The 25,195-nt window shown below is 51.5% G+C and overlaps 12 protein-coding genes across 12 annotated transcripts; 6 read left to right on the top strand and 6 right to left on the bottom strand.

Annotated features, from left to right (window-relative positions):
• Positions 1–562: 562 nt before the first annotated feature.
• On the top strand, positions 563–3,769 carry N7458_011319 (RING finger protein; the record flags this gene model as incomplete). The annotated part of the gene is made up of 6 exons (XM_056914701.1): positions 563–753; positions 814–923; positions 998–1,359; positions 1,413–1,686; positions 1,759–2,665; positions 2,725–3,769. 6 exons carry the CDS (start codon positions 563–565, stop codon positions 3,767–3,769), a joined length of 2,889 nt encoding a protein of 962 aa, XP_056759455.1.
• Positions 3,770–4,264: 495 nt separating this feature from the next.
• Positions 4,265–5,602, bottom strand: N7458_011318 (uncharacterized protein; the record flags this gene model as incomplete). The annotated part of the gene is made up of 3 exons (XM_056914700.1): positions 4,265–5,160; positions 5,223–5,378; positions 5,485–5,602. 3 exons carry the CDS (start codon positions 5,600–5,602, stop codon positions 4,265–4,267), a joined length of 1,170 nt encoding a protein of 389 aa, XP_056759454.1.
• Positions 5,603–7,195: 1,593 nt separating this feature from the next.
• Positions 7,196–7,639, top strand: N7458_011317 (uncharacterized protein; the record flags this gene model as incomplete). Its single annotated transcript, XM_056914699.1, has 1 exon — positions 7,196–7,639. One exon carries the CDS (start codon positions 7,196–7,198, stop codon positions 7,637–7,639), a length of 444 nt encoding a protein of 147 aa, XP_056759453.1.
• A 1,139-nt stretch (positions 7,640–8,778) lies between these two features.
• On the top strand, positions 8,779–10,548 carry N7458_011316 (uncharacterized protein; the record flags this gene model as incomplete). Its single annotated transcript, XM_056914698.1, has 1 exon — positions 8,779–10,548. The coding sequence occupies one exon, from the start codon at positions 8,779–8,781 to the stop codon at positions 10,546–10,548; it is 1,770 nt and encodes a 589-aa protein (XP_056759452.1).
• A 398-nt stretch (positions 10,549–10,946) lies between these two features.
• Positions 10,947–11,912, top strand: N7458_011315 (sulfurtransferase; the record flags this gene model as incomplete). Its single annotated transcript, XM_056914697.1, has 2 exons — positions 10,947–11,104; positions 11,177–11,912. 2 exons carry the CDS (start codon positions 10,947–10,949, stop codon positions 11,910–11,912), a joined length of 894 nt encoding a protein of 297 aa, XP_056759451.1.
• Positions 11,913–12,195: 283 nt separating this feature from the next.
• On the bottom strand, positions 12,196–13,083 carry N7458_011314 (MBL fold metallo-hydrolase; the record flags this gene model as incomplete). The annotated part of the gene is made up of 1 exon (XM_056914696.1): positions 12,196–13,083. The coding sequence occupies one exon, from the start codon at positions 13,081–13,083 to the stop codon at positions 12,196–12,198; it is 888 nt and encodes a 295-aa protein (XP_056759450.1).
• Positions 13,084–14,139: 1,056 nt separating this feature from the next.
• Positions 14,140–16,415, bottom strand: N7458_011313 (coronin; the record flags this gene model as incomplete). The annotated part of the gene is made up of 8 exons (XM_056914695.1): positions 14,140–14,316; positions 14,384–15,098; positions 15,155–15,616; positions 15,691–15,794; positions 15,847–15,895; positions 15,953–16,095; positions 16,173–16,232; positions 16,305–16,415. The coding sequence occupies 8 exons, from the start codon at positions 16,413–16,415 to the stop codon at positions 14,140–14,142; spliced, it is 1,821 nt and encodes a 606-aa protein (XP_056759449.1).
• A 614-nt stretch (positions 16,416–17,029) lies between these two features.
• N7458_011312 (Kinesin-like protein klpA) lies at positions 17,030–17,300 on the top strand (the record flags this gene model as incomplete). The annotated part of the gene is made up of 2 exons (XM_056914694.1): positions 17,030–17,047; positions 17,109–17,300. 2 exons carry the CDS (start codon positions 17,030–17,032, stop codon positions 17,298–17,300), a joined length of 210 nt encoding a protein of 69 aa, XP_056759448.1.
• A 62-nt stretch (positions 17,301–17,362) lies between these two features.
• On the top strand, positions 17,363–20,023 carry N7458_011311 (putative kinesin family protein (KlpA); the record flags this gene model as incomplete). Its single annotated transcript, XM_056914693.1, has 3 exons — positions 17,363–18,164; positions 18,218–19,782; positions 19,847–20,023. The coding sequence occupies 3 exons, from the start codon at positions 17,363–17,365 to the stop codon at positions 20,021–20,023; spliced, it is 2,544 nt and encodes an 847-aa protein (XP_056759447.1).
• Positions 20,024–20,328: 305 nt separating this feature from the next.
• Positions 20,329–21,309, bottom strand: N7458_011310 (alpha/beta fold hydrolase; the record flags this gene model as incomplete). Its single annotated transcript, XM_056914692.1, has 1 exon — positions 20,329–21,309. One exon carries the CDS (start codon positions 21,307–21,309, stop codon positions 20,329–20,331), a length of 981 nt encoding a protein of 326 aa, XP_056759446.1.
• A 216-nt stretch (positions 21,310–21,525) lies between these two features.
• On the bottom strand, positions 21,526–23,164 carry N7458_011309 (translation initiation factor eIF-2B subunit family protein; the record flags this gene model as incomplete). The annotated part of the gene is made up of 2 exons (XM_056914691.1): positions 21,526–22,987; positions 23,031–23,164. The coding sequence occupies 2 exons, from the start codon at positions 23,162–23,164 to the stop codon at positions 21,526–21,528; spliced, it is 1,596 nt and encodes a 531-aa protein (XP_056759445.1).
• A 1,294-nt stretch (positions 23,165–24,458) lies between these two features.
• Positions 24,459–25,183, bottom strand: N7458_011308 (phosphoribulokinase/uridine kinase family protein; the record flags this gene model as incomplete). The annotated part of the gene is made up of 2 exons (XM_056914690.1): positions 24,459–24,820; positions 24,874–25,183. The coding sequence occupies 2 exons, from the start codon at positions 25,181–25,183 to the stop codon at positions 24,459–24,461; spliced, it is 672 nt and encodes a 223-aa protein (XP_056759444.1).
• Between the last annotated feature and the right edge of the window lie 12 nt (positions 25,184–25,195).

The raw sequence follows: 25,195 nt of genomic DNA, 5'->3' as shown, positions 1-25,195 counted from the left end.
TTTTTAAATTCCGCGTGGGTGGAGCTGCTGATCTTTTTTTTTTTTTCCTTTTCCCTTTTCCCTTTTTCGTTTCATTTCTCGACTTCCCCTTCTTCCACTTCTCTTCAATCTGATTTCCACAACTAAACTCCTAACTCTTCTTCATCTTGATACCTTGTTGCATCCCCCTTTTTTCTACGGCAGCCTAGGCTCTGCGTATGTACACATATCCACACAGGTAATTCAATACGAACTTGCATAATCTCGTTTCTCTTCTTTTCTTTCATGTCTTTTTTTTTTCTATTTCTGTTGTACTTGGATCTGATTCGCTCTCTTTGCTTGGTTGCTGGAATGCCCCGCCGATGACGATAAAAGGCTTGTCCGGAGGCGGAACTGAAGACACCACACTCGATGGTATCGCGGTTCCCTGGTGATGGACCCAAAAAAATTACTTGATCTAATCTGATGGCGGGCACAATAACGAGCATATCTTTCAGCGAAATAGTCAACCTCGCTTTTCCTGAATATCATCTATTTATGTAATCTCCGTTTCTTCCACCGGAATCCAAAAGAAATATAAAATATGGAAACCCGTCTCGAGTACGGTAATACTTCGGCGAAACGTTTGTCCGACCAAATTCATGAGCCCAGCGCTGATGCGCAAACTTCTTGCACTTGGACAATTTCCTCTGCCACAGTCCCGCTCCTTGAGTCTCTTTTCATTCCAGCCATGGCTGCGGCGGACCCGCCGGCAGGTCTCATGGACATCGCCAGGTAGGCCGGTCTTCGTCCTCGGACTCAAAGTCTCTCGTGCTAACCCTCCGCGGCGTCCAGCACTCTGTCCCAAGATGAAATTCCATTCAAGCTGCGATGTGCCATCTGCAACAAGTTGGCGGTGAATGCGTTTCGCCTTCCTTGCTGCGATCAGTCAATCTGCGAGACCTGTAAGTTGTGCGGTCCTGTTCAATGCTTTCTCGGTTCGAATTCTAGCTGACATAGGGATTTTCTTTTTGCACAGGCCAAGCATCTCTCCCCGATACCTGCTCAGTCTGCGCGCATTCGCCGGTTTCGCCAGATCTGTGTAAGCCAAACAAGGCACTGCGAACTACCTTGAAGGCCTTTTTGCGCACGGAGGAGAAGAAACGCGAGAAGGAACGACAGTCAGCAACACTCACGCCCGTCATTACCACCCCCGCGGAAAACGATTCAACTCCCACAGAGGCGGTTCTCGAGCAGAAGCAGGCCGGCCAGCCTTCGGTGGAGCTCGCTGAGACTAATGCGCCTGCGGAGGCGAAATCTGTTGAAGCTACAAATGAGGTACCGGCGTTGGATGTGGCAGCAGACACCGATGTGCCTGGACCGGCGGAGCCAGTAGAAGAAGTATGATGCCCCGACAGTATCTCTATACATGTGCAAGCGACTAACTTCTTCAGCCCGAAATCAACGGCCACGCCGAACCCAATGGTGATCACGCTCCCGGTGTTACCACAGCTCTAGCTACCGAGGCAGACGCCCAGCCTACTATCAATGGTGACGGGCCAGCTGATGATCCTGCCCCAAACGAGCCAACCCAACAACTCGATACCAACATGATGAACATGGGCCCCGGAGGCTTCGCTAATATGGCTGGTTGGAATGGAAACAACAATTTCAGCGGGATGAACCCTTACATGGCAAACCCAATGTTCAATTTTGCTAATGGCATGGGTACGTTGACAACCCATAATGAAGCTGCTTCTACTTGATTCCCCCCATTTGCTAACCCTACCTCTACTCTAGGCATGCCCATGACGATGGACCCGATGGCCGCAAATCAGGGGATGTTCGGAGAGTACGGGATGAACATGACTGGTATGGGCATGAACATGGGAATGAACTTCAACGGGCAGGGCATGTATGGAGGATGGGACGGCTCTCAGCAAAACATGTGGCAAGGCGGCCAAGATAACTTCAATCCAAATGCTTTTGCAAATGGCACGGGCCCTCCCTATGGAGGAGGAGCATTTGGCGGGTCTAATATGTCTTACCCTTCTAACTCGGACTATCAGTCTGGTTACTACGGGCCGGGATATGGCCGTGGTGGTGGGTATCGAGGTCGTGGTCGCGGCTATTACCACGGTGGTCCCGGTCGAGGTGGTTATGGCGGCCCTAGACCGGGTCATTTCCCTTCTACTGGTAACTCTGCACTTCCTAACGGTCAACTTAGCCCCGCTGGTGTCTCAGTCGGAACTGATGGAACCCCCGGCAATATTGAAGATCCCTCCCAGATGAATGAGACTGCTGGTACAGACCCCGTATCAAATGCAAACACTGATGGCACCGCGAAGACAGCTCCTGGGCCTAGCGCTACAGATAATCAGGGCCAGCAATTACAAGGGATCCCCACTATTGACAGCCTCGACCAAGGCTCTGGCTCGATGGAACCTAACGGGTATCACAATCATATGGGTCCTGGATATGGACGAGGCGGATACATGCGAGGTGGCCGTGGGGGTGGATACTGGGGTGGAATGCCCGGCGCACATCAGCCTCAGCCGGAGCCCCGTAATCCTGGTGTTGAGGGTGCGCCTGCTGCGCCGCGTGCAATGCGACAAGGTCTCCCCAATACGAGTGTTTTCCGGCAACGCGGATTTCATGCTCATGGGAAAGCGTCGGTTAGCAGTAATACGCCGGCGACGTCGCAGAGGTAAGCTAAGACTGCAGTCGGTCACTAAGAGAACAAATGCCGTACTAACTCATATGCAGAGGAAACTCTGAAGCCCCTCAAGAAGCTCTGCAGACTCGATCTCCGTCCAGAGCTCCATCACAAGCCCAGGCGCCAGCATCTCGATCCCGCTCGCCATCTCAGCCCCGGGCTTCTCGAGCCCGTTCACCTCTCGATGATGATCGGGGCAGTCACCGAGAGACAGAGTCAAGACGACCAGATGCTATTCAGGAACTCCAACTAGCTGACCGCCGCTCACGCTCCGCATCACGAATGTCCTCCCGTCGATCATCAAGACGCAGAGACCGTGACGAGGATCGAGACCGAAAAAGCGGTCATCGTTCCCACCGGTCTCGTCGCCACCATAGCCGAGGCGACAGCCACAGTCGTAGTCCCACAAGGAATGGAGATGCACGCTACCCCGATCGTCTGAGGCAGATCGCGGAGGAGACGGCACCCAACGGTCACAGCAAGGTATCTGCCGAGACTGGTGAGCGCGGCGATCTGGCTAGTCGGATCAGTAATGGCCACCGATCTAGCAGAGATGGACACGGCCGACGTGAAGAAGATCGTGACCGTGCTCGAGACGGCCGTCGTCGTGACAGGGATCGAGAGCAGGGCAGACGTGACCGGGACCGGGATCGGGATTCAGAACGAGACCCCCAGCAAAACCGAGATCGAGATCGCGATCGCGATCGAAGAGGCGAACGAGAACGCGACCGCGGTCGTGACCGTGGTGCTGATCGTGAAAGAGAGCGCAAGCGTCGTCGAGAGCGCTCCGAATCTACCCACGCCAACGCCAACTCCAACGATCGCACCTCTCAGCCCCAAGCTCGCCGCGTCAAAACCAACGGTGAAGACCGGACCCGCGATGCCTCACGAGCTCTAGCAGCCAAGTCGGAATCCGAAAAGGATCCATACACTTTGGAACGGGAAGCCCGGAATCGGGAACGTCTCCTGCGCGAACAACAGAATCGAGACAGCGCCAAATCGAGTACCTCTAAATCCAGCCACCGCCGCGATAGTCGTCAGGAACGCCTTGTTGGTGGGCGGCGCATCAATTACAAGTACGAGGATGAGCTCTAGATGCATACAGGTTTGATCGTTCGTCTCGGGGCAGACTAGATCGGGGTTGGGGGTATCAAGGTCGACCACGACAGAACACTTCACGGCATATTTTGATGAGGAATAAAAGTTTCCATGGCACGGAAATGGCGTCTGGTATCGTCTCTTCTTCTTGCTGATTCTCACTTGCTCTTTTTTTCTCCACTTACACACTTCTTGCATGTCTTTATTCCTTTGATTTTGTCCCCCAGTGGATCTGGGTGGATCGGGCATTGAATCTGGTTCGGATTGCCCAGGTAGATATTGAATTAAAGGGGTGAGAAGGGCGAATGGGCCGCCCTCGGTAGATAGAGTTGAGTTAGTTACCTTTGAATAAGAATCAAGGGGCATTCACTTTATTGCTTGTGCTTGTGCTTGTGCTTGTGTTGGTCTATTTACACAAACACCCTATCTCCACTTCACTTCTCTTATACATTATACACTTTCTCCGAATCCCATTCACTCCGTCCTCTAGGCTTAAGCCTTGGTAGCGTGCTGGGTGACGGTAAAGTTGTACGAAGGAACCATGTCGTTAGCGACAGGGTAGTAATCCGCACCCTTGAGAGCCATGTCACGAGCATAGTACTCAAATTGCAGAGCATTATAGCTAATGTCCAGGGTGACGAAGCCATTGGCAGCCTGCTGGGCATCAGCACCGAGCCACTTGGTGAACGGGCCCAGGGGAACGCCGTAGTTGCAGTCGCCAGCCTCGGCGTAGCCCGCGCCACCGGTGAGAACGAAGTTGGTGCCGTTGAGCTGGTAGTGGGCCATGCAGTGGTCGTGGCCATTGATCACGACGCCGTTGTTCTCGCGGACAATGTCCATCAGGGGCGCAAGCTCGGTGTAGTTGGTCGACGAGGAGACGAAGCCGTGGTGGATCTGCAGGATCTTCCAGGTGGCGTCGGACTCAGCGAAAGCCTTGCGGACGAACTCGACTTGCGTCTGCGTGGTCTTGTGGCATTCGATGACGTAGTCGGTGTTGTACACGGAGGTGCTTGCCTGGTAATTGTTGATGAAGCAGTCCGAGTCGACGACGGCAAAGGTCGCTGTCCAGTTGGAGCCCTTCAGGTCGTACGTGTAGTAGGGCAGGTTGTGCTCGCCAAAGTACCAGCGGTCCTCCATCAGGGGCGCGATGCGGGTCTGGAAGTCGACGCCTGCTTTGCCGGCGACGATGTCGTGGTTACCCAGGGCTTGGTACCAGGGTTTGCCGTCGAAGGCCTTGCCGACGTACATGTTGGCCCAGCCCTCGTAGAAGCGCTGGATACCCTCGGAGGTGAAGTCGACACCGCTGTCGTAGAAGTTGTCGCCGACGGAAATGAAGGCGGAGCAGTTCTTCTGGAGGCAGATCTTTTCGATGTACTTGGAGGTGCGGGCTGGGATAATGTTCAATATTGATGTTTGTCTTGGTTGAAGATCTCTCAGGTGTATGACTTACTCTCCTCGATGGTGGCATTCGCAATCGCCTGACGGTCACCGGGGTCACAGTCATTCTGGAGATCGCGAGGGATGGTAACACCGTCGGCCTGGAGCTTAGGCATGGCATTGTTGCAGAAGTCTAGAGGCAGAGGCTGCCAGCCAGTCCAGCCGTAGTCTATAACCAGTCACCCAAGTCAGTCATTTCGTGATGAGGTTTTTTTTTTTTTTTTTTTTTTTTTTTGATATCAGTGGATATCGCCAAGACGACCTGATCAACATACCTCCCAGAAGACCGACAGTAAGCTTTTCGGCTCCAGTGGGCGCGAGGATTGAGTTCTTGGCCGCAGAGGCACCCAAGGCCAGGCCCAGGGTCAGGGCAATACGAGACATGGCAGGCATGAGGAGGGAAAAAAACAGGGAACGAAAGACACTCGCAACAACTTTTTGCTTCTCTTACTGATCGTCGCATTCCCTAGCCCGTATATATATACCGTCCGGGATGAGGGCCATCCCCACTGGAATGTCGCTGCGAGGCCGTGACAGGTCTCGCGAAACCGCGCGGGTCTTGTACGTTCAATCCGGCTTGTTGCGCCTGCCTAAGACGAAAAATCTTATTTGGCCTTCTGGAAAAGCTTAGCTCTCGTGCAGTAGCTAATGAGAGGGCATATCGAGCCCTTGTGATGCAAAAGTTCCGCCGTTGCCGCGAATGTTGTGTGCTCTCGGACGATGCAATCTCCACGATTCCCGCCGACTCCACTGGACCCTGACGACCCCCGCTGCGGGCCGAGTACCAATGAAACCACCTCGTGCATCCCACGTGGGGAAGCCGTTGGATGAATCCCTGCCAAAAGTGGTTGGCTGGTCTTGGATGATGATGAAAGTGGAAGGTGGAGTGGAACCAGTTGGGTAAATGCTGGAATATATTCAAGGATGAGAGAGGAAAGAGAAAGCGGTTTAGGAACGACGATTCGGGCTTCGATGGCCGGGGACCACGTGCCATGGACCGAGAAAGCAGGATTGAGGCCACGATCTGGGATGGCGCACTTGCAGGAACAAATCCTAGCGAGGATGATTGTAAGCGACGGCCAGGATGAACACTGAATCGCTCTCGGATTCGTTTTCATTGCCGTCGGGATAGACCTGTAGAGAGAGATGACTTGAATTATGAACCAGGAATGACCATAGGAGATTGGAACTCCCCCCCCCCCCCCCCCACCTCAGAATTCCGTTTCGCGGGTAAATGGAAGGTGAACCTGATACGATTCGGTGGTTGGCTGTTTGATGTGGACTCCTCCTCGAGGTCTCCAGGTGATTATCTGGATTGATGCCTGAGGCCTGTGCGCTTTCTAAGATGTACGGAGTTAGTACCAACTCTCTGAATCCCTGGAATACACATTGATACGATCATTTGGAAAGGAAGAGACTAGACCGATTGAGGCGTTCAATCCTTTGGGAAGGTCGTGCACTAAAGAAATATTTACGCATCACTACCACCGAAACTGGCACCAAAGCAAAAGGCCTGTCACTTACGTTGTATAGCATATATTGCTTTAGGTAGAATGGCAAGATACACAAAGCTCATTCATCTAAGCATCCGGTCTCCTGGAGGGCCGGACTATACGTTATCATTCTAATGCCCATATGCAATTGAGTAAAAACCCTGAGTTTCACGAGCAGCTGCTCCAGCACAGTCCACCGCTGGTCTCTAGTGCAACCAGGACACCAATCCAGTTCATATAATATACACGACGTAAGGATGGTTTTCGCTGAAGGAATTGTATCTACAGGCTCACTATCACGTGAGCGTGGTGGGAACGAGCAGAAGGAAGCCCCCCATTTTCCTCCATTGACCAACTCGCATTTTTGAGGGATCTCCCAGCCAATAACAAAAGATTTCCTTTATATATCTTCCGCGTCGACTCCAGAAACTGTAAGTTGCAGTAGTCCACAGGAGGACTTGCCTATAGCTGTAAACGATCCATTCTCAACACAATGTCCAATGTTGAAATTCTTCACGTGCGCAGATATTACCCACTAGGGGTTTCAGAAATCATCGGTCGTGGTGGCGCGTCATTCATTGGGGTGCTTGATGAGTCCACTGTTCTGAAATACCCGTGTATCCCTGGTAATAACGAAGGCATTCAAACAGAGGCCAGGCTGCTTGAGGCTATTGGAAGCCATCCCAGAATTATCGCTACGGAAGGCCTAACAAAATATGGTCTTGTTCTACAGCGTGCCTCGACTGGATGCTTGAACGACTATATCGACTATATCGCATCACTGCCCGCTATTCCATTCGACAGAAAGTTACTCTGGCGTAAACAAACTGCGGAAGCAGTTAGCGTTATACACGAAAAACATGTCATTCATTGCGACATAAACCTTCAGAACCTTTTGCTCGATAAGCATCTTGATCTACTTCTAGCGGACTTTTAGGGAATGCTGAGATCCGTCGACGGAGAAACTATATCGAGAGTGCTCCAAGCCATATATGCCTCGACCGCATGGGGATTATGCGTGTGAAACGACTGATATTTTCGCGCTTGGCTCTGCTATTTACTTTATTATGGTGGGACACAAGGTTTTCCCGGAGCTTGATAGCTTGGAAGATGAAGAAGAGATACTATCTCGCTTCCAAAATGGGATGTTTCAGACCGACAACCACGCTTGCTACAAAATCACAGTAAAATGTTGGAAGCAGAAATACCGGTCTGCGGACGAGGTAGTTTCTGCTATCTCTAGAATTCAAGCCTCCAAGACGGCCACTCGGTAGCACTGATAACGTGAGCATATATTGAGCATTTCGGGACTAATTCTTGTTTCTTTGCTATCAAACATGGTTTCCAAGTTTCCAAGCCCCAACAAGCGACGTCACTACAATATCAATTATCACTAGGAAAGAAATGTGCATCGTGACGTTTCTCTATGGCGGCGCAGTGCGTGTGCAGGGCATGGATGCATGTCCGCCCCATGTTCAAGTGTGGGGTCGAAACAAGGTTATGGAACAGGGTCTGGAATAGAGCCTAGAAGAATTAATACAGACAATATTGATGTTGGGCTTTCGTGGATCATAAAATGAGATTTTAATCTAAGGCCTATCTTGATAGCGATGTTAAGGTTGATGATGATGAAATCCTTTTCATACTAATGCTGCGGTGACTGGAAGCATCAGATTAAGAACAAAGAATCAAGAGCCGTAGGATCACATGCTAGTTAGTGCGCAACCACAAATATAACCTTTTGAATTTAGCAGTATAATGCTAATCCAGACAAAAATCCAAGTTGGCAATATCTATAGTTACTACTGTATGTCCGTAAAGAGTAAGTGGGTCCCCGAGGTCCATTCGGGGACTGCCAAGCTCTCCAGTTGGCAGCGGCCGTCGCCACTGATCTTCTTCTGGTCCCCGAATGACTCGATGATGCCGACCAACATTTCTTTTTCCTTATACTTCTCAAGTCCACTTGAAAAGTACACCTACTTGTGTTCAAAGCCTACCTTTATCCGCATCTATTCGGCGTCTCCTTATTACACCAATACTTCCCACTGATTGCTCCTCATTCGAGCGTCTGGTCTCATGCCGACTCCGCGGACTCCCTCTACCTCCACCTCTAATTCCACTACCACCAAATCCAACCCGCGCCCGTCATCTCTCGCCTGCATCGAATGTCGCAAACATCATATCAAGTGTGACGCCAGGAGACCAACCTGCTCGCGATGTGCAGCCGCCCAGATCAATTGTGTCTTTCTCCCGTCTCGTCGTGGCGGTAGGCGAAAGACCGACAAGATCGCGCCTTCAGTCCCCGTCGCCAATGTCGGCGTGAGTGCCAAAAGTCCATATTCTCCCGCAATTATGACCGCCGTTCAGTCGCGATCTGGAGGAACCGTTGGTTATGCCCCGGGCGCAGGTCAATTAGAGCCGGGTGCGGTTCAAGCAAACACACCCGAATCCATCGTGCCTGAAGCTCGGCTGGTGCGCCTCTTTTACGAGAATTTCCATGCAGCACACCCGATTCTTGTGCCCGCGCCGCTGTTTGAGCGGTGGGATTATCCTTTGTATCTGCAGCAGGTTGTCAAGTTTATTGGAAGTCATTATTCCGTGATTCTCGACAACGATACCTTGCACGAACAAACGTGGCTCATCCTGAATGGGACCGCGGAACGAACTCCTCATATGGTGCAGGCGCTGCTCTTATACTCGATTATCATGCGCGCCCGCAATGAAACCTCCCAGGCCGAGTCATCCCTGACGCAGGCGATTGACATTGCATTGGAGCTAGGGATGCATCGAGAGGAATTCGTGATTACGGCTGGAGCTGGGAGAGAACATGAGGCGGAGAGCTTGCGACGCACCTGGTGGAGTCTCTTCATTTGGGAGATCTATGTGGGCACATTACACGATAAGATCCAGCTACGATGTAGCGATGTGTATTCTGATGTCCAGCTGCCCTGTGAAGAATCCACGTATTCCTCTCTCGAAACGATACCACTGCCCCAGTCCCTTGCAGCGTTCAGATCGCGGATTTACACTGAGGATGAGGATACCAGCCACTACTCCTCATTCGCTTATTGTATTGAAGCAGCTCGCATACTGGCGCGGGTGGTCGTTCTTAATGGCCTGCCTGAGACACATCATGATCACTTGCAAGCCGTGGCAAACACGCTTGTCAGTTGGATCCACCATCTCCCGCCACAAAAGATCGAGATTGTGGATATGTACGGGACGATCGATGAGATGATGTTTCAAGCTCATTGCACGATTCAATATGCCGCCATGCTCCTCCATTTACCCCGCAGTAACATCAGGCCCCGGTTTCCGGACTCGATGTTTTCCATCTGTCCAGTCACGCCGTTCCGCCTCTCCCCATCTCTAACACGCCATGTGCACGATGTAAAAACCTTGGAAGCATCCAAGAAACTATCCAATTTACTTTCCGTCCGTTCAGATGCCCGGGGGTACAGTCCTAGTATCGTTTTCGTCGCGATACTATGCGGCCTGGTTCAGCTAGCAGCTACCGAGATTCACGGCGCTGTATGCGCAGATCACCATCAAAATCGAATCGTCCTTGTTCTGGGGTGTCTCAAGTTATTGCGGCCAAAGTGGTCCCTTGCCCAAACGGCTCATGCTCATTTGAGGAGTGCCGCTGCGCAGGTGATTACTTCTTCGTCGGAATACTCGCCGTTTGAGAGGAAGCCGGCCCAACCTCTGGGGGATCCTCGACCTCATGCGAATATCGATGAGACTGCGATGTACCTTCCGATGGATGATGATTCCATGAACGATCAATTTTCTTCGAGGCTTTTGTCGGAGTTTATTGATCCGACCTGCGGGATGTCGTTTCTGTGATTAATGATGACTGATCTGTGCTGGAGATATCAGGAGTTTTTTTTGGGATAGTTCATCCGTCTCGTCATTTGTAAGATAGGATATTCTGTCGTATTATCTATATATTCACATTGGCCATTACTAAGGCTTGATTCCTAATTATGCCCTGCTGTTTTGGTGCATGATCAATTGATGTCGGCGACAAAGTGGATTCCCCCGAGACACATCATAACCCGAAAAACCGGCAACCGGCGATTCGCCGAGCTAAATCGAGGCCCACAGACGCCGAATGATTTTGATTATTTTGGCCGATCACGTCATTATTTAAGGCCCTAGCGAGACATTTTGAAGAACTATATATCCACCGTATTCGTGCAAATAACATGCTCAGGCACTATACACGCATCAGAACATCCACCATGTCTACCTCATCCCCATTCTCGTCATTGTTCGTCTCACCAGCCGAATTGCACAATACCTTGTCGGGCTCTTCAAGCGCTTTTCGGGTGATTCCGCTTGTTGCGGGGAGAACCTCGTCTATGCAATCCTTTGAGTCTCAACATATACCTGGTTCTATGTACGATATTAATTGATCTACCATCATACCCCTTCTGGAAGTATGATAATTCGTGTCTAATATCCAAGCCAGATTCTTCAACATGGATATCATCAGAGATACCAACTCCAAGTATCCAATGATGCTGCCCACCCCATCCCAATTCGCCAAATACATGACAGAACTCCAAATCACTCCCAGCGACGTCCTCGTCATCTATGACCCGATGGAACCGGGATTCTACTCTTCTCCGCGCGTTGCATGGACGTGTCAGTATTTCGGGCATAAAGCCGTTCACGTTTTGAATACTTTTCCTCGTTACGCTGAAGAGGGATTCCCCGTTGTAACGGGTAAGGTGTCAATGCCTGCTAGCGCTACGACGGAGGAGACATATCCTGAGCAGGCTGTGTCTGACTCGAAACATGTCATTTCCTTTGAAGAACTACGCGATATCATCGCAGACCCGGACCAAACGGATGTCCAAATCATCGATTCCAGACCCAGTGCCCGTTTCTCTGGGGCCCCCGATACCGAGCCATCGGCCCTGCCGGTGGGCCATATCCCGTCCGCTATCAATGTGCCTTTCGCTTCTTTGTTGGGATCAGATAAAAAGGTACTACCGCCGGCGGAGCTGGCGAAGCTTTTTGGGAAGGCTGGCGTGAAGCAGGATGTGCCGACTGTGTTATATTGTAACACGGGTGTTACGGCGTCGGGGTTGGATTTGGCGTTGAGTGCGTGTGGTTTTGATATTAAGACGAGGCTTTATGATGGGAGTTGGAGTGAGTGGATTAAGAGGGCTGATAAGGAGGGTATGATGGTGACTGAGTGATGTGCTTCGGGGGTTCGCGTGAAGTGCCCCAGCGAGTAGGAGGGAATGTATATAGTTGAATTGAATACAAGCTTAAGCCTCAGTAAAGTAAGCGTCTTTAGACAATGCCTATCTAAAGTTCACGATTCTAAGCAAAGATCAAGTATGATAACGGATACAAGTAACAATTTTGATTATGCAATCTCTGCTGCACAGGGGTACTATCAACACTTGCATTGATCATTCATTCACTTTTGATCTGCTAAACTAAATCCTCGGCCTGGGGTGATTTTGCTGCATCTCATCAAAACTGAGGGATGTGAAAGGGTACCTGAAGAAAGGTTCTCTGACTTCCATCGGGACTAGCAGGTAGGCGACCTCCACGGATATTGACCTGCAACGCCGGATGCAAAAGCCGCGGTTCATTCAAACTCGAGTCGCGCTTTCGTCGCCAGTCCACAAACTCGGCTTCGGTGGTTCCTTGCTTGACATGCTTGTTGCTTGCCAGTTGATCTGCCACCGTCACGAACGGCAAGGGCGCACGGCCTGATTCCGCAGGGGGATAGTCGTGGCCCGTGTATAGCTTGTAGTCTGATGGCAGCGCAAGTAACTTCTGCATGGAGTTGAACAAGGCTTTTGCGTCGCCATTTGGGAAATCGCAGCGGGCACTGCCGACGTCTGGATTAAAGATGGAGTCTCCCGTGAAGACGTTCCTGCCGATCTTGTACCCGCTGTGATCGGGCGTGTGGCCTGGCAAGTGTAGGGCATGGGCTGTGATATCACCAACGCTGAATGTCTCATCGTCGTCGAAGAGGTGGTCGAAGGCGCACTCTAATTCCGCCTTGGGGACATTGTACGTTGCAGCGAAGGTTTCCTGGACTTGTCGAATGCGCCGGCCCGTGCTGATAGGGGCTTTGGGTTGACCTTTGGCTAGGAGGCGCTGTTGGAGGTAGAATGCAGCTGTGAGATGATCTGCATGGGCGTGTGTCTCGAGGAGACGGGTGATGGTGTAGTTGTTGGTCTCTGCGATGGCGAGAAGCTCATCGGCAGAGGTGGTTGTGATTTTGAATTCGGATAGATTCAAGTTTAGCACGGGGTCGATGATGGCTGCTTGGCGAGTATCCGGGCAGGCCACGATATACTGCCATGTTCCTGTCTGCTTCTCGAAAACTGTATGTACAACTGGCTCCATGTTTGAAGTGAGTGGCGAGAATAGCTCAAGATGAGATTCTTGATTTACGGAGAGGAAAGCCAATAATTCAAATTCCCTTGTACAACGCTAGGCTTTATATCTGAATCGCGGTTATTCAAGGTGATTCGCGAAACATCATATGGCGATCCAGCCCTTTGGTCGCCCATCCATCCCGGGCACACCCCCGGAGTTTGTGTATGCTCAGCTTTGCCATCGGGCTCCTGCGTCATTAGAGCATGGAATCTTAACGCGGGTTGTGGGGACCAAAAGGCTGGCCGAGAGCCCGAATTGAATGCTGGTCCCCGTAGTGCCCGGATCGCCGACCCAAGAATAAACATAGGAACATGGAATCACAAGAACGGTGATTTACTGAGTAATAGCATCGTTAGCAACTATGCAAGTGCTGATGAAGAATCTCTTTGGATCCTGAAAAACTGTCAGGTCTAGACCTCGTCAACACGTGACCAAAACGCCGTAGTGAGTCACGTGAAATCCCCAGACCAAAGAACGGCTTGTCCATACAAAGGCCAGATCCTGTAGAGGTGGTCTAGATCAAGATCGTTTCTAGGGCTTCGGGTCCATGGAACCATGGAACTAGCTACGCTTTTGCAACGGGAACGAGGGTTCGTTTGGTGTATAATGTGCCGCAGCGAACAGACTTCTTGTGGCTTAATTCTCTGGATAGATCTAGAAAGATGCACCAATATATATCCAACGGTCTAGAACGCTTATGGGCCAACCTCCAACCATCTACCCAACATGCCTCAGCAGGAAGGTTGAAGTCCGTTAATCTTAACTGTCCAAACAGTAGACTCCGTCTAAGAAGATACGCTTTTGGCAACCGATGTATTGACAAATCCGCTAAAAGAACAAGACTACCTATCCACAGGCCGTAGCGCATCCAACCATCCCACTCATATCCACCGAGACACCACAGATGTCCATATGCATGTATGTTCATCGAGGCACACAACGACTTTCACTATCTAAGCACTAAATGGACATTACGGACTCCATAATTGCACACATTAAGTCACACTTCACAATCTACCGGCTTTAGTTCAGCTTGCTCTTCAGTGCTTCAACCTCGGAGGTCAGCTTCTGCATCTGCGAGGCCTGGTCTGCGATGATCTTGGTCTGCTGAGCGATCAGGTTCTTGATCTCTTCGATGTCCTTGTGGACAGCAGTGGCGGGGACGCTAGATTCGACAACGGGCGAGGATGGGGAAGCGGTCTAAAAATTTAGTGATTAATACACGACATGTTACGCGAGAGATATTAGGGGGAAAGCGTTCACTTACATCAGCAGGAGATTGGGGCTTCACCTCAGGCTCGGGCTCCTTTGGTCGCAGAGGGCTGCTGACTCGTGGAGAAGACGACTCGGCGACAGCCGAGCGAGCGGGGCGCTCGACGGGCTTGGGAACCTCCTCAAAGCTGGAGTCATCGTCCACAGGCTCCTCAACTTCCTCGTCATCGGCAAACTTCGAAACCATGGCAGCCATAGAGGCACCCTGCTCCTTCATGGACGGGGCAGGCCGAGCAACCGGGGAAGGTTCACGCGCAGGCTCTGGAGTAGCCTTGGGAGCGGCCTTGGGGACAACGGGCTCGGGCTCCGCAGGCTTAGGGGCAGGGGCATCCATAGTACCGGTAGGTTTCTCCTGAACGCCAGAAATCTCCTTCATGCCTTCACCATCGAAGAGGCTGGCCATGGAAATCTTCGGAGGGATAGCCTCCTTACCAGCGAACCACTCGGAGGGGTTCATAGCGGGGGTCAGACCGAAGGTAGGTGGGTAGATATCATCCTGGAAGTTCTCCGACCGACGAGGGACGATGAAAGAGACGGGCTCGACGTAGCTGTCGTTGACAGTCTTGAAGGCGCGGGTCACCTCGTTCTCGTGCATGTTGACACCGCGCTTAGGCATGAATGCAATACCACGCTGGGGGTCGGCGGACTTGTACTCGGACAGGAACTCGAACTTGTCGTTTTCCAGTTCGAAGTAACGAATGTTTCCGTCACTGTAGATAAACGTCAGCAAACGTATAAAAGCACGCGCATACCAGTATTTTCTCACCCTCGTCCAGCCAGGTAAAGGCAGCTGGTACCCTCATCCCAGAAGGGCATGCAAACGCCAGAGATCGAATCCAGGGTCTTGAAGCCGTTGATGGGTTCCCGAACAGCACGAATATCCCAGAGCGCCAGCTGGCGGTCACTCATCTTGGAGAAACCGGTGGTCGCGATCCGGTCGCGCTCGCCCAGCCAGACGGTACGACTGTTCTTGGCTCCAGTGTGTCCATTGGTCTCATGCGCGGGCCGTTCCTGACGGACATCCCAAATGCGCAGCTTCTTGTCGCGGGAGGTGGTGACCAGCAGGGAGCCATTGGCGCTCCACGCCTGGGACTGGACAATATCACCAACGTTCAGGGTGAGCTTGGCCGCACCTGCCTCAATATCCCAAATCTTCACAGTGTAGTCTCCCGAGGCCGTTGCCAGCACGTTTTCCGCCGCGGGGTTGAAGAGCACGTGGCCGACCTTCCTGCAGGGGGGAAAATAAAGTATTAGTACTGCGCCTTAATGTCGCAAACTGGGGAGGGGGCGGAGATTCCGTACTTGGGGTGGCCGGCGAGCTTTCCAACAGGGGAAATGTCCTGAATGTCATCCGCTTCGGCGTCGGGACGGACAGTGAAGTTCTCCGGAACCCGCCAGAGGAAGACCTAGCATCGCGTCAGTTCTAATTCGCCCCATGCTTGTCTCAAGACAAAATACCTTTCCGTCGTCGGAACCCGAGGCAATCAAATCATCATCGAAGGGATTCCTGGAGAATGAAGATAGTCAGGGTATGAGCTCAATTCCCTGTATGCATATCCCTTACCAATCGGTGTCGAGAACCACTGCGGTGTGGCCACGGAACAGAGGGATGCGCTCGGGAAGCTTGCCTCGCTCCTCAAGAGGGATAACGGCGAAAGCTCCACCACCACCGGCTTCCCAATTGACGGCAAGGTGCTTCGGGTTGACCTAGTTTGTAACGTGTCAGATCGGGGGCTGTTGCTGCGAGAGGTCAGGGGCGGTGGGATAGGACGAGAGGCACGCACCTTGATCAGGTTGGTATCCCACGCATTTCGCGAGACTCGAAGGTTATCGTAGCATTGCTCCTGCAATCGGTGTCAATGCGATAGTCATGGTCGATAGATTTGGGGTTTCAAGCAGTACCTTTCTCGTCGAACGCCCGAAGACGTGGCCTTGCCAGGTTTCCCAACGGTCAGCGGGGAAGCTATCACGATGCCGATCACAGGATACTCACGATACTTTGAGGAGCGCACAAACCGGCCGGACATGATCGATGCCGAGGGCCGTGAGACACAGAAATGGAGGACAAAGAGCTAGGGAGTGAAGGTTGAGAAGGAAGACCCAGCCAATTTGCCCGCGAACAACCAGGGAATGCGGGAACTGGGGCCTTGGGGGGTGTTTCGAGCGGGCCGAGTGGAGTCCGCGCTTGCGATGCTTCAAATGGCTGACACCGACAGGAAGACAATGGGATGTCGTCACTTTTGGCACTTTTTCGGACGCAATTGGAGAATCTTGAAGTAGAACCTGCAATTGAGTCAGTTGAAAGGTCTTCTCTTCCAGGACACCACCTTTCTTTCATCCCAATGGGCTCACGTGCGGTATCGGTATCCCCCTGGTCGTAATACCAGGACTCACGTGACTCCGTCCATGTCTGGCTAGTCCCAAAATAGAAACAACCAATCGGCTGACTCAGCGTTTGTTTACGGGCCGTCTCTCCAGAAACCGGAGCGTCATACTCTCCGTTGGCATGCTCACCTTTTCCACCCGCACCTTGGACCGCCCAACTTAACAATTGACAGCAGAGATCGTGGCTGGACGAGAGTTTTCCCTTCTTGCCCGGATACTTTCTTCGCCGGCGACCTGGCGAGCTACCAACCGCACGATGGACGACGAGAACATGGTAATCAGCCCCGCCCACATCTCGTCGCAACTCTGTTTACTGACTGGCCCTGGAGATCCAGCCTCGAGCGTCGACTCGCTCGCGCATCCCCCAGGCTGGCCTTCGAGAGATGAATTCTGCGACAACAAATGCTCGGTCTGGCATGTCTGGTATCCTGCCGCCGGGTACCATCGCCAACAAAGCTGTTTCCCGTACAGTTCAATCGGCGCTTTCCAAGACCGTCGATGCGCGACCCACTAACATTGCAATATAGCGACCCGAACAAAGCCTCCCAGCACCGCCGAAACGAAGAGACAACCGCCCCTCACCCGCTCGATGGTCGGCGCACCCAAGGCGCACGCTCGCGGCAACTCCTACACCTCTTCCACGGCGTCGCGACCCGGTTCGACTACCTCTCGACCAACGACCGGTGCCTTCTCGAACACCATGAGCTATGGCTCGCGTCCTGCGTCCGCGCTGTCCCGTCCCCAGACATCCTTCGGTACTCGCAAACTCCACGGATCTTCGACGTCAATGTCGCGACCCGCTACTTCGTTGGATCACCACGCCGATGACAATGCAGGAAGTGTACTAGGAAAACGCAAGGGTATGCCATTGTCTATTTTCTCCCAGTCTTGCAGTTCCTCCTGCCCCATTGGACCCTTGGATTCGCGCCTGCATACCTCACGCCTCGATGGATTTCGTTCAGTGTCAACCTCTGGCGTGGACAACAATCCCTCGGCGGTGGAGGCCCCAAGGATAAATATGCAGGTAGCCGTCACTCCTATTCCTTCTTCCCTACATACCCGTGGAAAATCAAGCGATGCTGGTCCCATGGAATCTACACCAGCGAGACCTGGCCAGCGGTCCAAATTTCCCATTTTTACCCCATCCAAGCCCGTTCAGCCACCTTCCGGTTCCCCCCTGAGAAAGTCCTCCAAAAGGGCTCCCATCCCGTTGTTCCTTTCAAAAGAATCCACAGTAACAAATTTTAACCGTCCATTAGATTCCGAGTGGGATCAGGAAATGAAAGAAAAGACCATGGAGGAGATCATGGCCCGTGTCTTCTCTCGCGTCAATCAGTCTGGACAGGAAAGCCAAGGCCTGAAAGAAGCCGTGGAGGTGTACAAGGCCAGAAGTGAGTGAGCCGATCATTGTTTGTGACACCACCAGTGCTAACAACAAACTTAGTCTACGAGCTTGAGGCTTCTAGAGATGGACTAAACCAGACTAATATGAAACTGCGGGTCGAGATGGATTCACTGAACCAACAATTAAGCGCAGCAGAGAACTCATTGAAAGAGGCCCTGCGGGACCAGGAGATCGCCATGGACGACCTGGACCGACGTCAGCGAATAGAGATGGAATCAATCCGACAAGAGAGCAAGAAAGAGGTCGAAGCATTAAACACTCGTCACCAGGATGATATTCGAAGCCTGAAAAGAAAATTCGAAAGCGAAATTGCGGACGAAAAGGCCGCACGAGTACGAGAACTCGGCCAACTGACCTCGCAATCTGCCTTGGATATTCAGAAATCCGAAATTGAGTTGGACAACAAGACTCGTGAAATTAACGCTGCACTGGCCCAGATTCAGGCCATGAAAGCCGAATTGGAACGCGAACGAAAAATGACCCATGACCTTCGACATAACTTGGACACCGCCAGCACCAATAGTGTCACCTTGGAATCAACGATCCGAGCTTTGAAGGCCCGTATCGAGTTCTTGGAGGGAGGCCGAGAAGAACAATCCCAAGCCTTTGAGCAATGCAACCAGGCGATGATGGATGCTCTAGCTGAGACCGAGGCAACCAAGGAGAAACTGCGCAGGGAAGAGACGCTACGCCGAAAACTCCACAATCAAGTACAGGAACTCAAAGGCAACATTCGTGTCTTCTGTCGTGTCCGACCAGCTCTCAACAGTGAACCACCCTCTGCCATTGCTCCGATGCAGTACCCCGACGAGTCGGAAGAGGCCAAGGAGATTAATGTCATGGGCCCTGAAGAAAGAAGTAGTCTGGGCACCGTCTCGCGCAAGAACAACAATTTTGCCTTTGATCGGGTGTTTGGTCCATCGACGAATAACGGCGAGGTCTTTGATGAGATCAGCCAATTAGTCCAGAGTGCATTGGATGGCTACAACGTGTGCATCTTCTGTTACGGTCAAACTGGTAGTGGTAAGACCCACACCATGTCCTCTCAGGACGGTATGATTCCGCTTGCCGTGCACCAGATATACGAGACGGCTCAAAGTCTGGAGGAGAAGGGCTGGCGATACTCGATGGAGGGTAATTTCGTTGAGGTCTACAACGAGAATCTGAACGACCTTCTCGGCAACCCGGATGAACTCGACAAGAAGAAGCATGAAATCCGTCATGACATGCAGCGGGGCAAGACCACCATCACTGATATCACCACCGTCCGGCTGGACTCGCCGGAGATGGTTGAGTCTATTCTCACAAGTGCGGCCGCAAACCGCTCCGTGGCGGCCACCAAGGCTAACGAGCGCTCTTCGCGGTCACACTCTGTGTTCATCCTGAAGCTGATCGGCGAAAACCATATCACTGGAGAGCGCAGCGAGGGCACTCTCAACTTGGTTGATCTGGCTGGAAGTGAACGCCTCAGCCATAGTGGTGCCACAGGAGAGCGCCTCAAGGAGACCCAAAATATCAACCGCAGTCTCAGCTCGCTCGGCGATGTTATTGCTGCTCTTGGCCAGGGCAAAGATGGTGGACATATTCCGTACCGCAACAGCAAGGTTCGTTTCATCCGAAACTATTAACCCGCCACATTCATTCTTGTGTATACTAACCCATCTCTAGTTGACCTATCTCCTCCAATTTTCCCTTGGTGGCAACTCCAAGACGCTCATGTTCGTCATGGTCAGCCCGCTACAGGCACACCTGTCCGAAACCTTGACAAGCTTGAAGTTTGCCACGAAGGTGCATAACACTCACATCGGCACTGCAAAGCGCCAGGCGCGTGTCCGCGACTCTTGAATATGATGATACCTCTGTTTTGTTCTTTGCATATACCTGTGTGCGTGTTTCTTTCTTTATGGAGGCAGAGGTCTTTAATGATCCTGTCCTCTGTCTGCCTCGGTGTTTGGGGTCATGAAACTTCTTTTTTTTCTCTCTTTCCCATGTTGTTTTCGTGTTGGAGGTCTCGGGGTCTGTGGATGATTGACCATCAACCCTACTTTGGCGTGTCATTTACTCTTGTTTTGTACGGACATGATGAATCTGATTATTCTGCACATTTACTAGTATCATTGATGCCAACTCCTTAGCACTTATCTTCTGGATTAGTTGAGTGTAGAGCTGTCCTTCTGCGCTCTGCTCTTGCTACCTTCAATGAATCGCCGGATATCCCTCAAAGTAAACTCCTTTTGCTCAATCCACGGAAAGTGCCCACATTCCTTGTAGGTAATCATTTCCGCACCAGAGATCTCCATCGTACGCACGGCAATCTTCAAGCCAATGATCAAGTCTTCTTGCCCGAAGATCACCAGCGTCTTAGCCCGCACATACTTCAGACCATCCGCCATCTGCGTCGGATTCGCAAGATTCCGGTCACAATGTGCCTGCCAGCGATACGTCCACACCGACATTTTCTGGTCTCCGATAGCATGCAACAGTTCATCCGTGTACTTTGCAGGGTCGTGGAAATACAGAGGCCAGATCGAATTCACCGATGCCGTGAGTTCGTCGTCTGTGTCGGCGCGGCGGTTCACGAGGTTATCCCATGCCCCGCGGTACGCGGGGTTATCTTTTGTTGCGAGTAATTTGTCTGTTTTGCGGTCTTGCATGCCGATGATTTGGTGGTCGATTAGGATTAGTTTCTGGACTCGGTCTGGGAAGAGTTCTGCGTAGCCGAGTGCGATTGCGCCACCGTTGGAATGGCCTAGTATCACGGGGAAGCGTTCCACCCCGAGGTGTTTGCGGAGATCTTCGATGTCGAAACTCATGTCTGGCATGGTGCTCATTTTGCGGGTCCAGAGGGGTTGGGAGGATCCTCCTGTGCCGCGGGGATGGAGGAATATGACGGTGTAAACGGTTGGCTCCGTGGTAGAGTTACCATCTGGTGAGGGTGCCCATAGATCGGAGAGGCCGCGTTGGAGGTAGCCAGAGCCGAGACCCCAGCCAGGACACTGGGCCAGGATGAAGTTGCGGCGAGCTTCGTCGGTGCTGACTCCAGCGGGGCGGCGGACGATATATTCGAGTACCAGGCCTGTGTCTGGTGACATGAACCGGTGGATTCCCGGATCGAAGCTGTTGTTTGACATAGTGGGGAGCTTGATTGAGAAGCTGAATGTGGGTTGAGTGTAAAGAAGAGAGAAGAAGTTGCGCAGAGAAGAAAGCAAGAAAGGATATGGTAGGTATCTGTCACGGCCTTGACGGCTAGAGGAAGTTGGTTTCTGTGCGTCTTACTGTTTGTAAAACATGCGCGCCATGGATGCCGATAATTGAGTTGGTACATTTTACATTTCTTTATTATCTTGTTATAAAGAGCTGAAGTATTTGTCCACCTGTCGCTTCACTTCTTGTGCTTTACTGCGGATTTGGGTCGCACCCAGAGCTCCCTCCTCAGTAATGAAAGCATCGACCATGTTAGCATCCACCCATTCAAAGTAGACATTCTTCACTTCTACCACGCAATTGGATGTCTCATTATTTGTCCCTCCAATTAGTTTATTCACACCCTTGATGCCGCTGTCCACCCAGGGGCTGATAACCTCCATTGGATCGTTTTCCTCGGGTTCGTGGTCATCATCAGCACCAGGCTCTGCGACTTTCTCCAGTCCACTAAAGACAAGAACCCGTGCTTCTGGGCTAATGTGTTTTGTAGATAGAACAGCTGGAAGAGATCCAGTTTTGTTGATGACTGATCCTGAGCTGGAAATGCGATCTGCACCTAGCAGAACAAAGTCCACGTCTCTAGCAGCAAGCGCAGCTGAAGCGTCGGTGTAAATGCTTATCTGCAGGTGCTGACCAGATGGAGGGGGAAACTTGATTTCGAATTCCGATAGCAGTGAAGAGGCCATGCTTGCTCCTTCGAAGAGAGGTCGAGATTCGAGTATGCGTAGATCTAAGTGGGACACGGGTAGCGATTTAAAGGCGTCCAGGATACTGTCTCGGATAGTTGAGCTGGCTGATAGAGTGAGAAGAGTAATCTTGTTCTTCACTTGAGATTGGATGCGAGGGAGAAAGGTCGAGTGTAAATAGGCATTGAATGTTTCTTTGATGTGTGAAGCTGTCTCTCGTCGGCGCTCCAAATGGTGGTCTAACACGGTGAGAATGCGATCCCATTGAATTTCAGATTTGGTCTTGTTGATATCATCGATATCAGCCAGGACCTCGAGAAACGCATTCAAAGTCGCAGACCCCATGCTTTCGCGGCCATTCTTCCACAGATGCCACGCAGCCATCCGCGTAGTCTCCCACCAATTTGGGTCGTCCTTTAAATGAACGAGAACATCTCGGAAAGCCTTTAAGGCAATTGTTGTCAGTTCATGAGATCCACTAGAGTGATCTGCTTTAAGCTGGTCGAGGCCCGATCGTAGTGCGCCGCTGGCTTTGTCGTTCATGTCCATTTCAAAGTAGACCCGCCGCAGGCTCTCTGCTAGACGAGGCACGCCCCCGAAGTTTTCATCATCTACTACTTTCAACGGATCATACCAGTGCCATGCTTCATGTTCCCAGTCGATCTTGATGGCTGTTTCGCCTCTGCCACCCTCGTCGGGACCTTTGAGTCGGAATGCAAATGGATAGATGGTCCATTGGCGTCCGATTGATGGGTCACTAAAGCTGTATAGTTTGCCTTGGCGCCACAGCTCGATATCTCGTGGTGTTAAACTTGTTTCTTCGTTAATCTCGCGCCAGGCGGCCGCGACGGGCGATTCTGGGTGGTCTATACTCCCTGAGATGGGGGCTAGATGCTGCCTTTGCCAGTCAGGCATTTTCCTGATAATGGATATGGAGATCTGACACGAATGACAGTACTTACTGATAAGTTCTAACTTTCTCACTGCGCTTAAACAAGGCAACCCGGAGCTCCCCATTTGCTGAGGAGAAGATAAATGAAGAGACAACTGGTCTTTGCTGCAGCCCTGTATGGTCCTCTGACTGCTGGTCTGACATGATATGGTTTGTATTGAGGACACTAGTTCGGACGAAGAGGTGCGATTTGAGTTGGCGATCATAAATCTTGGGAGAAAAGAAAGTTTGGGAGAGTGACGGGAGTACCGTGTCATAATCGCATCACCGCGGGGTAGCGGCGATTCTCCTCGGGGATGGTCTGTTAAGATGAAGGCCCTCGCATATATTGACATTTTGAACTAAATCCGACGTATTGGCTCTTATATACCATGTCGATAGCATGGTTATCAGATCTTTAGATTTCCTTGTGCGGAGATAGTATCTTCATGTTGCACAGCTGGAATGGTCGTCCTTGCAGTACCTAGAGCAAGATAAAATCTTAACAATTCAACATATGGCCTAGTTCGACCAAATATGCGACCCATGGTCCTGTTCTCCTAACCTCTAATCCTGTTTTCTCCTGACAAGGATCCACGATATCTATTCATTTTGCCGCCTTCAGGAGTCAAAGTACAAATGACGTCATGTATTCTCTACCTCTTTGACAAGATCTATATAGAGATCCTCAACGGAGCACCATTGTTTTCCAGACAAACCAAGTCCGGCATAATCAAAGTATTCAACTCAATTCCAGGAAGTCAATATGCCAGTCTATACTGGGTCCTGTTTTTGTCGCAAAATCGAATACGAGTTAAGGTTGGAGTCCGCAGAGGATGCACGCACAACCCTCTGTCACTGCCGAAACTGCAAAGTACGTCCAACTCCAGTGTGGCACAAGCACCGAGAATATGTTCTAATTACATGGGGACATCTTCCAATGAATAGAAAGCATTTGGAACGAATTATGGTCTTACAGCCAAGGTCCCCAAAGATGCATTCCATTTGACTAAGGGACAACCAAAGGAACATGCCGGTGACAATGGGTCTGGGGCCACCATTTATCGACATTTCTGCGATACCTGCGGTAGTTTTATTCTTGAGTTTGGGGTAAAATACCTTTTCGGAAATGGACTTCTGGGATTCTTGTTGACAGGGGAGATAGGAGAATGCGAAGGATCAATTCCGGTATATCTGCGTTGGATCCCTCGATGATCCAGGGGCGTTACCGCCGAAGGGTGAATTCTTTTGCAAGGCTCGAGTGAGTTGGATGCCTGAGATCCCTAGTGAGTCCTATTTAACCTCATCATCTCAATACATCGTGCATGATCTAACAAATGTAGATGTGTTCCATAAACGGGAAATCAAGGAATAACCTGGTCTTCCTTTCAACGAACGAGCCCCAATACCAGCCGCTCTCCACTGCCGTCGAAATTATAACTTATATCAAGATTGATCACTAACCAGCCCCGTTAATATTCACACTAACACTCTTAACCACTAAATCCGGCCCTATCAGCTTCTCCCGAATTGACACTCCATTCAAATAATCATTACTATCAACCCGCCGATACCCATCCTCCAACGTCTTCTCAATCCCAGCAAGAACATGTCTCTTCGCCGTGCGCTCCCTCGCCTCCTGTAAATCCGTGTCCACAAAGACCCGGTAGTCCACTAAATTCGCAAGATCGCGCCACCCGGGCTCGTCGAGGAGGAGATAGTTGCCCTCGACGATGATGATTCTTGCGTCTGGCGTGATGGATATCCCGTTTTCGACTGGGTCTTTGGTTTTGTGGTCGAATGCGGGGGCGGAGATGATTTCTGAGGGGGACCAGGGTGTTGAAGAGGGTGTTGTTAGTGGGGTTTTGTCGGACCAGGTTCGTAGATCGTGCATGAATTGCACGAAGCGGGCCACGTCGAAGGTCCAGGGGCGCCGCGGCGGATGTGTGCTTCTTTGGGGTTGGGGAGTTGGTCTAGTTCAGACCGGGGCAGGTGGAAGCCGTCCATTGAGAGGAGGGCAGCGTGTATATTGGGGTCTTTGTTTAATTGTTGGACGACTGCTTGGGCTGTGGTGGTTTTGCCTGAGCCTGGGACGCCGGCGATGGCCACGAGATAGCGCGGTTTCGAGTGTTTGCTGGCTTGTTGGCGGATGGTGTCTGCCAGCCGGCTGTATTCAGAGTCCATCTAGATGAATGT

Source organism: Penicillium daleae (assembly GCF_028827525.1).
Source record: "Penicillium daleae strain IBT 16125 chromosome Unknown utg000009l_segment0_segment0, whole genome shotgun sequence".
NCBI classification, from domain to species: domain Eukaryota; kingdom Fungi; phylum Ascomycota; class Eurotiomycetes; order Eurotiales; family Aspergillaceae; genus Penicillium; species Penicillium daleae.
This window is presented reverse-complemented; position numbering and strand designations above follow the sequence as displayed.